This window comes from Salmo salar, chromosome ssa02, assembly GCF_905237065.1.
Source record: "Salmo salar chromosome ssa02, Ssal_v3.1, whole genome shotgun sequence".
NCBI classification, from domain to species: domain Eukaryota; kingdom Metazoa; phylum Chordata; class Actinopteri; order Salmoniformes; family Salmonidae; genus Salmo; species Salmo salar.
This window is the reverse complement of record NC_059443.1, coordinates 49,538,072-49,551,302: the sequence shown is the minus strand read 5'-3', so window position 1 is coordinate 49,551,302 and position 13,231 is coordinate 49,538,072. Positions and strand designations below refer to the sequence as shown.

General features: G+C 43.5%; 1 protein-coding gene across 1 annotated transcript in view; it reads left to right on the top strand.

The window, feature by feature from the left end:
* Positions 1–5,271, top strand: part of LOC106584819 (atlastin-2) — a 29,884-nt gene extending 24,613 nt beyond the window's left edge. Inside the window, exon 13 of the mRNA XM_014170430.2 lies at positions 5,059–5,271. Coding sequence (XP_014025905.1) covers positions 5,059–5,100 — 42 coding nt within the window. The 3' untranslated portion in view covers positions 5,101–5,271. The remainder of the gene's footprint in view (positions 1–5,058) is intronic.
* The last annotated feature ends 7,960 nt before the right edge of the window (positions 5,272–13,231 follow it).

Genomic DNA, 13,231 nt, shown 5'->3' with positions numbered 1-13,231 from the left:
CTCAAAGGCTTTCGGAGCCATCATCGACTCAGTGGGTTTTGTCCAACATGTCTCTGGACCTACGCATTGCCACAGTCATACCCTGGATTTAGTTTTGTCCTGTGGATCTAAATGTTTTTCCTCATAATCCTGGACTATCGTACCACCATTTTATTATGTTTGCAATCACAACAAATAAACTGCTCAGACCCCAAACAAGGATTATCCAAAGCCGTGCTATACATTCTCGGACAACCCAACGATTCATAGATGTCCTTCCAGACTCCCTCCACCTACCCAAGGATGTCGGATTACAGAAATCGGTTAACCACCTGAGGATCTAAATTTAACCTTGCGTAATACCCTCTGGCCTTCGAGTCGCCATCTAAAAACAAAAAATGGTCTCCCGAGTGGCGCAATTCTAGCTGTGCCACTAGAGAACCTGGTTCGAGTCCAGGCTCTGTCACAGCCGACCGGTAGACCCATGGGGCGGCACACAATTGGCCCAGCATCGTCCAGGTTAGGGGAGGGTTTGGCCGGCAGGGATATTCCTGTTCTATCGCACACTAGCGACTCCTGTGGCGGGCCGAGTGCAATGCACGCTGACACGGTCGCCAGGTGTACGGTGCTTCCTCTGACACATTGGTGCGGCTGGCTTCTGGGTTAAGCGGGTGTTGTGTCAAGAAGCAGTGCGGCTTGGCTGGGTTGTGTTTCGGAGGACGCACGGCTCTTGACCTTCGCCTCTCCCGAGTCCGTACGGGATTTGCAGCGATGGAACAGGACTGTAACTACCACTTGGATACCACGAAATTGGGTAAAATAATAAATAAAATAAAACATTTGTCACAAGAAATTAGCTCCCTGGTATACAGAAAATACCAGAGCCCTGAACCAAGCTTCCAGAAAATTGGAATGGAAATGGCGCTCCACCAAACTGGAAGTCTTCCGACTAGCTTGGAAAGACAGTACCGATCATTAGAAAGCGAATTACGGACTCCTATTTGAATCTGCGTATTTCTCCAAAGCTCAGTTGTCCTGAGTCTGCACAGAACTACCAAGACCTAAGATCAATGGAGGCACTCAAGTTTTTTTTAATGCTGCATCTCTTGACACATTCACGAAAATAGACAAGGCCTCTAAACCTTCCAGCTGCGTACTGGACCCTATTCCAACTAAACTATTGAAAAAGCTACTTCCTGTGCTTGGCCCTCCTATGTTGAACATAATAAACGGCTCCCTATCCCCCAGATGTGTACCAAACTCACTAAAAGTGGCAGTAATAAAGCCTCTTTTGAAAAAGCCAAACCTTCACCTGGAAAATGTAAAAAACTAATCGGCCTATATTGAATCTCCCATTCCTAACAAAAAAAAATGTAAAAGCTGTTGCACGACAACTTACTGCCTTCCTGAAGACAAATAATGTATAAGAAATGCTTCAGTCTGGTTTTAGACCGGATCATAGTACTGAGAGTGCACTCGTGAAGGTGGTAAATTACCTTTTAATGGCATCAGGCTAAGGCTCTGCATCTGTCCTCATGCTCCTAGCCGCTTTTGACATAATCGATCACCAAATTATTTCGGGGAGATTGGAAACCATAATTGGTCTACACGGACAAGTTCTTGCCTGGTTTAGATCTTATCTGTCGGAAAGATATCAGTTTGTCTCTGTGGAGGGTTTGTCCTCTGACAAATCAATTGTAAGTTTCGGTGTCCCTCAAGGTGATGTAATTTGGAAACAATGTCAACTTCCACTGCTAGGCGGACAATACACAGCTGTGCATTTCGATGAAACATGGTGAAGCCCAAAAATTGCCTACCCTGTAAGCCTGGAAGTGGACATAAGGAAGTGGATGGTGGCAATTGTTTTACTTTTAAACTCGGACAAAACAGAGATGCTAGTTCTAGGTCCCAAGAAACAAAGAGATCTGCTTTTGGATCTGACAATTAATCTTGATGGTTGTACAGTCGTCTCAAATAAAACTGAATGACCTCGGCGTTACTATGGACCCTGATCTCACTTTTGAAAATAAGAATATTTCAAGGGCAGCTTTTTTATATCTTTGTAAAATCAGAAACTTTTTGTCCAAAAATTATGCAGAAAAACTAATCCATGCTTCTGTCACTTCTAGATTAGACTACTGCAATACTCTACTCTCCGGCTACCCAGATAAAGCACTAAATAAACTTCAGTTAGTGCTAAACATGGCTGCTAGTATCTTGACTAGAACCCCAACATTTGATCAGATTACTCCAGTGCTACTCTCTCTATACTGGCTTCCTGTTAAGGCTAGGGCTGTTTTCAAGGTTTTACTGTTAACCTACAAAGCATTACATGGACTTGCTCCTTCCTATCTCACCGATGTGGTCCTGCCATACATACCTACACTTACGCTACGGTAACAAGATGCAGCCTTCTTATTGTCCCTAGAATTTCTAAGCAAACAGCTAGAGGCAGGACTTTCTCCTATAGAGCACCATTTTTAAGGAATGGTCTGCCTTATCCAAATCAAATTTTATTGGTCACTTACACATATTTAGCAGATGTTATTGCAGGTGTAGCGAAATGCTTGTGTTTCTAGCTCCGACAGTGCAGTAATATCTAACAAGTAATATCTAACCATTTCATAACATATACCCAATACTCACAAATCTAAGTAAAGTAATGGGATTAAGAATATACACTGCTCAAAAAAATAAAGGGAACACTTAAACAACACAATGTAACTCCAAGTCAATCACACTTCTGTGAAATCAAACTGTCCACTTAGGAAGCAACACTGATTGACAATACATTTCACATGCTGTTGTGCAAATGGAATAGACAACAGGTGGAAATTATAGGCAATTAGCAAGACACCCCCAATAAAGGAGTGGTTCTGCAGGTGGGGACCACAGACCACTTCTCAGTTCCTATGCTTCCTGGCTGATGTTTTGGTCACTTTTGAATGGTGGCGGTGCTTTCACTCTAGTGGTAGCATGAGACGGAGTCTACAACCCACACAAGTGGCTCAGGTTGTGCAGCTCATCCAGGACGGCACATCAATGTGAGCTGTGGCAAGAAGGTTTGCTGTGTCTGTCAGCGTAGTGTCCAGAGCATGGAGGCGCTACCAGGAGACAGGCCAGTACATCAGGAGACGTGGAGGCCGTAGGAGTGCAACAACCCAGCAGCAGGACCGCTACCTCCGCCTTTGTGCAAGGAGGAGCAGGAGAAGCACTGCCAGAGCCCTGCAAAATGACCTCCAGCAGGCCACAAATGTGCATGTGTCTGCTCAAACGGTCAGAAACAGACTCCATGAGGGTGGTATGAGGGCCCGACGTCCACAGGTGGGGGTTGTGCTTACAGCCCAACACCGTGCAGGACATTTGGCATTTGCCAGAGAACACCAAGATTGGCAAATTTGCCACTGGCACCCTGTGCTCTTCACAGATGAAAGCAGGTTCACACTGAGCACGTGACAGACGTGACAGAGTCTGGAGATGCCGTGGAGAACGTTCTGCTGCCTGCAACATCCTCCAGCATGACCGGTTTGGCGGTGGGTCAGTCATGGTGTGGGGTGGCATTTCTTTGGGGGTCCGCACAGCCCTCCATGTGCTCGCCAGAGGTAGCCTGACTGCCATTAGGTACCGAGATGAGATCCTCAGACCCCTTGTGAGACCATATGCTGGTGCGGTTGGCCCTGGGTTCCTCCTAATGCAAGACAATGCTAGACCTCATGTGGCTGGAGTGTGTCAGCAGTTCCTGCAAGAGGAAGGCATTGATGCTATGGCCTGGCCCGCCCGTTCCCCAGACCTGAATCCAATTGAGCACATCTGGGACATCATGTCTCGCTCCATCCACCAACACCACATTGCACCACAGACTGTCCAGGAGTTGGCTGATGCATTAGTCCAGGTCTGGGAGGAGATCCCTCAGGAGACCATCCGCCACCTCATCAGGAGCATGCCCAGGCGTTGTAGGGAGGTCGTACAGGCACGTGGAGGCCACACACACTGCTGAGCCTCATTTTGACTTGTTTTAAGGACATTACATTAAAGTTGGATCAGCCTGTAGCGTGGTTTTCCACTTTAATTTTGAGTGTGACTCCAAATCCAGACCTCCATGGGTTGATAAATTGGATTTCCATTGATTATTTTTGTGTGATTTTGTTGTCAGCACATTCAACTATGTAAAGAAAAAAGTATTTAATAAGATTATTTATTTCATTCAGATCTAGGATGTGTTGTTTAAGTGTTCCCTTTATTTTTTTGAGCAGTATATAAATATACGGACGAGCAACTTCAGAGCGGAATAGACTAAGATTCAGCAGAATAGTATTGAATATAGTATATACATATGAGATGATTAATGCAAGATATGTAAACATTATTCATGTGAGAGATTAATGTGAGAGATGCAGACTCGGTCTCAACCTTTAAGCCTTTACTGAACACTCATCTCTGTAGTAGTTCCTATGATTGAGTGTCGTCTGGCCCAGGGGTGCGAAGGTGAACGGCAAGGCACTGGAGCGACAAACCCCCCTTGCTGTCTCTGCTTGGCCGGCTCCCCTCTCTCCACTGGGATTCTCTGCCTCTATTACGGGGTCTAAGTCCCAGGCTTACTAGTGCTCTTCCATGCCATCCCTAGGAGCGGTGCGTCACTTGAGGGGGTTTAGTCACTGACGTAATCTTCCTGTCCGGTTTTGTACACCCTTGGGCTTGTGTGGTGGAGGAGATCTTTGTGGGTTGCCCAGGCTGCAATGGTTTGAGGGGCAAGCGAAGAAGATGGAAGGAGAGGAATTGGCCACAGTCAGGGAGGTGACTAAGTTGGTGGTCTGTTGATATCCCTCTAGTGGTGTAGGGGCTGCGCTTTAGAAAGGTATGTGGGGTTATATCCTGCCTGGTTGGTCCTGTCCGGGGGTATTGTCGGACAGGGCCACAGTGCCCCCCGACCCACCCATCTCAGCCTCCAGTATCTATGCTGCAATATATGTTCCGGGGGGCTAGGGTCAGTGTGTTATATCTGGTGTAATTATCCTGTGTTTTCTGGTGTCCTGTGTGAATTTAAGTATGCTCCCTCTAATTCTCCCTCTCCTCCTGGAGGACCTGAGCCCTAGGACCATGCCTCAGGACTACCTGACCTGATAACTCCTGGCTGCCCACAGTCCACCTGTTTGAGCTGCAGCTCCAGTTTCAACTGTTCTGCCTGCGGCTATGGAACCCTAGCCTGTTCACCGGGCGTGTTACCATGTCCCGGACCTGCTGTTTCGTCTCTCTCTCTCGACCTCACAATCTCTGAATGATCAGCTATGAAAAGCCAACTGACATTTACTCCTGTCACCCTCTACAACCACTGTGATTATTACTTGACCCTGCTGGTCATCTATGAACGTTTGAACATCTTGAAGAACAGTCTGGCCTTAATGGCCATGTTCTCTTATCTCCAACCGTCACAGCCAGAAGAGAACTGGCCACCCTTCAGAGCCTGGTTCCTCTCTAGGTTTCTTCCGAGGCTCCTGCCTTTCTAGGGAGTTTTTCCTAGCCCCCGTGCTTCTACATCTGTATTGCTTGCTGTTTGGGGTTTTAGGCTGGGTTTCTGTATAAGCACTTTGTGACATCTGTTCATGTAACAAGGGCTTTATAAATACATTTGAATTGAAAAAGAAAACTTTTCTCCACACCTTGTTATTGGATTTTCAACACTGCACAATTATTTTGTTGTTGTAAACTTAAGTTTAGAATTTTAATTGAGAAAATAAAGACAAATAGCATGGACAAAATTATTGTCACCCTGGCACTTGTACTTGGTTGCACAGTCTTTGGCCAAGATAACTGCCAACAAATGTTTATTGTAGTCATAAATGACCTTGCTGCACCTATCTACTGCCAATTTGGCCCACTCTTCAGCAGAAAACTGCTCTAATTCTTCAATGTTTGATGGGTGCCCTCCACCAACTGCTGTTTTCAGCTCTCACCATAGATTATGGATGTGATTCAGGTCTGGACTCTTTGGTGGCCACTCCAGAACAGTCCAATGTTTCTTCAACCATTCCAAGTTGCTTTTGATGGTTGTTTGGGGTTGTTGTCCTTCTGGAAGATCCACAACCTTCAACAGAGACCGTTTTGGTTACTGGCCCAACTCACTTAACAGCTAGGCTATCTGCCGCCTCTAACGTCAATGGTGAATTGGAGTTGAACTCTGCTCAACTTAAAAAACATATCACTTCAATAGCTACCTTCAAGACTGTCTGGAACATGAATGATTCCACAACCCTCCTTGGCCTAGGTGAAGTACTTTTTATCCCACAAAGGGATTACACCCTCTTCTGGCGAGGAATAGTAGGCTTTCAATCGACTACCTACAGTGCATTCAGAAAGTATTCAGACCCCTTCCCTTTTTCCACATGTTGTTACGTTACAGGCTTATTCTAGAATGGATTTAAAAAATACTCATCAATCTACACACAATACCCTATAATGACAAAGCAAAAACAGGTTCTTAGAAAATGTTAATTTATTCAAAACAAAAAAACATACCTTATTTACATAAGTATTCAAACCCTTTGCTATGAGACTCTAAATTGATCTCAGGTGCATCCTGTTTCCATTGTTCATCCTTGAGATATTTCTATAACTTAATTGGAGTCCACCTGTGGCAAATTCAATTGATTGGACATAATTTGGAAAGGCACACAACAGTCTATATAAGGTCCCACAGTTGACAGTGCATGTCAGAACAAAAACTAAGCCATGAGGTCAAAGGAACTTGTCCGTAGAGCTCCGAGACAGGATTGTGTCGAGGCATAGATCTGGGGAAGGGTACCAAAACATTTCTGCAGCATTGAAGTTCCCCAAGAACAGAGTGGCCTCCATCATTCTTAAATGGAAGAGGTTTGGAACCACCAAGACTCTTAGTAGAGCTGGCCACCCGGCCAAACTGAGCAATCGGGGGAGAAGAGCCTTGGTCAGGGAAGTGACTAAGAACCCGATATTCATTCTGACAGAGCTCCAGAGTTCCTTAGTGGAGATGGGAGAACCTTCCAGGACAACCATCTCTGCAGCACTTCACCAATCAGACCTTTATGGTAGTGGTCAGACGGAAGCCACTCCTCAGTAAAAGGCACATGACAGCCCGCTTGGAGTTTGCCAAATGGCACCTAAAGGACTCAGTCCATGAGAAGCAAGATTCTCTGGTCTAATGAAACCAAGATTGAACTCTTTGGCCTCAATGCTAAGCGTCATGTCTGGAGGAAACCTGGCACCATCCTTATGGTGAAGCATGGCGGTGACAGCTGCCAAAGGTGCTTCAACACAGGAATTGAGTAACTCACTGCCAAAGGTGCTTCAACAAGTAAAGGGTTTGAATACTTATGTAAATGTGACATCATTTTTTTATTTTTAATACATTTGCAACAATTTAAAAAAAAATGTTTTTGCTTTGTCATTATGGGGTATTGTGTGTAGATTGTTGAGGGGAAAAAACTATTTCCTAAATTTTAGAATAAGGCTGTAATGTATCAAAATGTGGAAAAAGTCAAGGGGTCTGAATATTTTCAGAATGCACTGTACATACAAAATATAATTGCAACATGTGAAGTATTGGTCCCATGTTTCATGAGCTGAATTAAAAGATCCCAGAAATGTTCTATACGCACAAAAAGTGTATTTCTTTACACATTCCTGTTAGTGAGCATTTCTCCTTAGCCAAGATAATCCACCCACTTGACAGGTGTGGCATATCAAGGAGCTGATTAAACAACATGATCATTACACAGGTACACCTTGTGCTGGGGATAATAAAAGGCAACTCTAAAATGGGGTTGTCACACAACACAATGTCCACCAGAGCTGTTGCCAGATAATTGAATGTTAATTTCTCTACCATAAGCCACCTCCACATCGTTTTAGAGAATTTGGCAGTACATTCAACCGGCCTCACAACCGCAGACCACGTGTAACCACGCCAGCCCAGGACCTCCACCGGCTTCTTCACTTGCGGGGTCGTGTGAGACCAACCACCCGGATAGCTGATGAAACTGGTTTTGCACAACCAAACAATTTCTGCACAAACTGTCAGAAACCGTCTCAGAGAATCTCATCTGCGCGCGATCCAGGGTCTTGACCTGACTACAGTTTGGCGTCGTGACCGACTTTAGTGGCCAAATGCTCACCTTCGATGGCCAATGGCACGCTGGAGAAGTATGCTCTTCACTGATGAATCCCGGTTTTAATTGTACATCGTGTGGGTGAGCGGTTTGCTGATGTCAAAATGTGAACGCAGTGCACCATGTTGTCAGTGGGGTTACGGTATGGGCAGGCATAAGCTACGGACAGCGAACACAATTGCATTTTGTTGATGGCAATTTGAATCCACAGAGATACCATGACGAGATCCTGAGGCCCATTGTCATGCCATTCATCCGCCACTATCACCTCATGTTTCAGCATGATAATGCACAGCCCCATGTCACAGCATGATAATGCACAGCCCCATGTCACAAGGATCTGTATACAATTTCTGGAAACTGAATAAGGTCCCAGTTCTTCCATGGCCTGCATACTCACCAGACATGTCACTCGTTGAGGATGTTTGGGATGCTCTGGATCGGCGTGTACTACAGAGTGTTCCAGTTCCCTCCAATATCCACTAACTTCGCACAGAGTAGGACAACATTTCACAGGCCACAATCATCAGCCGGATCAACTCTATGCGAAGGAGATGTATCGCGCTGCATGAGGCAAATGGTTGTCATACTGACTGGTGTTCTGATCCACACCCTTACCTTTTATTTTAAGGTGTCTGTGACCAACAGATGCATATCTGTATTCCCAGTCATGTGAGATCCATAGATTAGGTCCTAATGCATTCATCTCAATTGACTGATTTCCTTAAAATCGTTGAAATTGTTGAATGTTGCATTTATATTTTTGTTCAGTGTAGAATAAAAAATATCTAAAACAACTCCATAGCAATACACATTTTTTCAACATCCTGAAAGCCTTAATTTAGACTATTATTAATATGCTAAGGAATGACATTATAGAGTTGAGGATATTATTTGGTTTTTAGAAATGATGTCACAACCCAAATATTAGTCATCTCAAGTAAGCAAGATCCTAAATTGTCAGAAAATCCCCAAAATGTTGGTGGAAAATGTTGTTTTATTAAGACCTCACAAATATTTTTCCTGTTTTTTGGTGGGGTCAGCCCGCCATTAAATTTAGTTTAGGAAGGAAATGATGCCTTTGCAGCCTGAAAGTGATGATGCTTTATGTACGAGCCAGTCCATGGGGGACACGAGTGTATTACCAGCTGGGCACATCAAACCTAGATGATAGTGCAGATCTAGCGCCCTCTACCGGCTGCCTAGGCTATCAAGTAAGAAAGAGGACTTTGTCAAAATGTAGATGTAATATTCCCATCCCTTGAATTGCTCATAATATAAATTGATGTAGGGATTGTTGAATTCAAATTATTCACCCCACCAAAATTATTCTCCATATGAAACTCATGAATCCTACCCGAAAGATCAAATTCATATAGGCTACTTTACTTACATAAAAAGGTTGAATGGCTAAATCTGGTTAATGTTAAGCCATTTTGAAGATGCTGGAATTATATTTTGGATGAATATGCACCTGCCTACTTTTGAAGTAGCCTAATCAGATAAAAAAAAAAAAAAACATGGTTACTGGTTGTGTTTATGCCACATATCAAAAGGTAATAAATGAATTGAAAAAGTAAAATTATACATATTTTGCCTATATTGAAGAGTTAGGTTCTAGATGCGCGAGGAATAGCCGCTCGGATTGGAGAGGAGGCAAACCTGTGTTAAGCTTTTCTTGAACAACTGGGCCTGCCGGGAGCATACAGTTGAAGTCTGAAGTTCACATACACTTAGGTTGGAGTCATTAAAACTTGTTGTTCAACCACTCCATAAAATTCTTGTTAACAAACTAAAGTTTTGGCAAGTAGGTTAGGACATCTACTTTGTGCATGACTCAATTCCAACAATATTCCAACAATTGTTTACAGAGAGATAATTTCACTTATAATTCACTGTATCACAATTCCAATGGGTCAGAAGTTTACATACACTAAGTTGACTGTGCCTTTAAACAGCTTGGAAAATTCCAGAAAATTATGTCATGGCTATAGAAGCTTCTGATAGGCTAATTGACATCTTTTGAGTCAATTGCAGGTGTACCTGTGGATGTATTTCAAGGCCTACCCTCAAACTCAGTGCCTCTTTGCTTGACATCAAGGGAAAATCAAAATCAAAAAGAAATCAGCCAAGACCTCAGAAAACAAATTGTAGACCTTCACAAGTCTGGTTCATCCTTGGGAGCAATTTCCAAACACCTGAAGGTACCATGTTCATCTGTACAAACAATAGTACGCAAGTATAAACACCATGGAACCACGCAGCCGTCATACCGCTCAGGATGGAGATGCGCTCTGTCTCCTAGAGATGAATGTACTTTGGTGCGAAAAATGCTAATCAATCCCAGAACAGCAGCAAAGGACCTTGTGAAGATGCTGCAGGAAACAGGTACAAAAGTATCTACATCCACAGTAAAATGAGTCCTATATCGACATAACCTGAAAGGCCGCTCAGCAAGGAAGAAGCCACTGCTCCAAACTGCCATTAAAAAAAGCCAGACTACGGTTTGCAACTGCACATGGGGACAAAGATCGTACTTTTTGGAGAAATGTCCTCTGGTCTGATGAAACAAAAATAGAACTGTTTGGCCATAATGACCATCGTTATGTTTGGAGGAAAAAGGGGGAAGCTTGCAAGCCGAAGAACACCATCCCAACCGTGAAGCACGTGGGTGGCAGCATCATGTTGTGGGGGTGCTTTGCTGCAGGAGGGACTTGTGCACTTCACAAAATAGATGGCATCATGAGGAGGGAAAATGATGTGGATATATTGAAGCGAACATCTCAAGACATCAGTCAGGAAGTTAAAGCTTGGTCGCAAATGGGTCTTCCAAATGGACAATGACCCCAAGCATACTTCCAAAGTTGTGGCAAAATGGCTTAAGGACAACAACGTCAAGGTATTGGAGTGGCCATCACAAAGCCCTGACCTCAATCCCATGGAAAATGTGTTGGCAGAACTGAGAAAGCGTGTGCGAGCAAGGAGGCCTACAAATCTGACTCAGTTACACCAGCTCTGTCAGGAGGAATGGGCCAAAATTCATCCAAATTCATTGTGGGAAGCTTGTGGAAGGCTACCAGAAACGTTTGACCCAAGTTAAACAATTTAAAGGCAATGCTAGCAAATACGAATTGAACTTCCGACTTCAACTGTATGTGGCCACATTGTATTTTGGACAACATGGGAGAATGATGATCTGTAACAAGGGCCTTTCTGATTACAAGTGCACCAGTATCCCAAAGTATTAAGCGAAATCAAGCATAGAAAACAGCATTGGCATTAATAAAAACTAATTTTCCCACGGATTAAGTGGCACATAAATGTGTCTTTTCTCACAAATTCTGTTCAGCAAGTCTAAAACACTACATATAGGCATACAACTACACATTTTAAAACACAGTTAAAGAAAGACAAAATGTTTGTATATTCATAACGTTGAATTAGACCTAAAAGAGAGAACACAAATTAAATATAGGCTATCGCGTCTATGGTTGGCTTGTGCGTAACCAGCCTACTGGGTAAATGGGTCTTTTCGAACAAATTAAGCCACACAAAAACGCACAACATTTTCTGAAATGCATTATGTACATATATGCACGAATTGAATGTGAGATGTTGGTAACAGACATCACATTCAGTAACAGAAGGAAAAATGCAGCCAGACTGGCCTGCTACTGTGCCTTTCTAGACCTTCTAAACTGTCAAGAGTAGACCTACAACTGATCCAAATGGAATGAAACATTCAAATTACAGGGCTTTGCAACGTTATTCAAATAACATTTTCACTGCACTCACTCTTTTTATTTAACCTTTATTTAACTAGGCAAGTCAGTTAAGAACAAATTCTTATTTACAATGACGGTCAAACCCGGATGACGCTGGACCAATTGTACACCGCCCTATTGGACTCCCAATCACAGCCAGATGTGATACCGCCTGGAATCGAACCAGGGACTGTAGTGACACCTCTTGCACTGAGATACAGTGCTTTAGACCGCTGTGCCACTTGGGAGCCCCAAGCCCCACTATGAATGGTGGATAGAGGTTAGGATAGACCATTAGACTGGTAGACTATACTGACCTGTGGTAGAAGGGAAGTACTAAAACACCTTGATATTGGGGAGTCAAATGCAAGCAGACAAGGAAATTTGGCTAGGATGGAAGAAATTAGAGCGTACAACCTGCAAAAGAGCAAATGTAAACCTGGGGGAAAAAGCATTACCCTCCACTGTGCCCAATAAAAAAACACAATCCTCCCCAAAGCAAAAAATAAAAAGTTTAACAACCGTAAATTGCGATCTGTCTCTAATTGAGTGACTGTCAGTGAGTGGCATATAACAATAGGACAACTGCTGATGCACAATTAAGTTTCAAAATTGTACCCTGTGTTTTCTACTTTCCTAACTCAACAGTAAGTTGAGACGCCAAATGAGCTCCTACATTTTTTATTAAAACAAATTGCTGTGGCCCGGACCTCGGTGTCCTCATATGCAGTGGCGTTTCTAGACCATTTCAACTGGGGGGGGCCAAGCTGGGGCCAGTTGTACTGTTAGAGGGGCCAGTTACATTAGACGTTATTGTTGTCATATCGTTTTCTTCACTGCATTAGCAGGCAAAAGACCATGTTCATAATCATTAGTGTTCCGCTTTGTCACTGTCTAATAACGGATGTAAAAAAAGAATGACAGCAAAAATTATGTAAAAATTATTTCATACTCCACATTTAGGGGGGCCACAAGGGGGTCCAAAATTGTTGCCACAGGGGTACTGGCCCCCCTCATATGTAGTTATGGCCCTGCCTGGAACAAAAAGCTGAGGAGCTGTCCAGGTGATTTGTCTTGTACCATTTGTGAACTGTACAATGGGACAAAATAAGCCTTAAATCTAACGAAATAGAAATACTTGGCATATTTTGACAGGCACGTTTGCTGGTGCCGAACTTTTGTGACATTTTTGGCATTGAACTTCACCAACGTGGTCAAATCTGGCTATACTGTGAACATTGATATTGTCCAGTATGTTATAATACTCTGAATAGGAGCATCATGCCAGACCCAGTTCATTACATTTCTTCTCAAATCGCTCATAGAAACTATCAAAGTCTAGTCGCT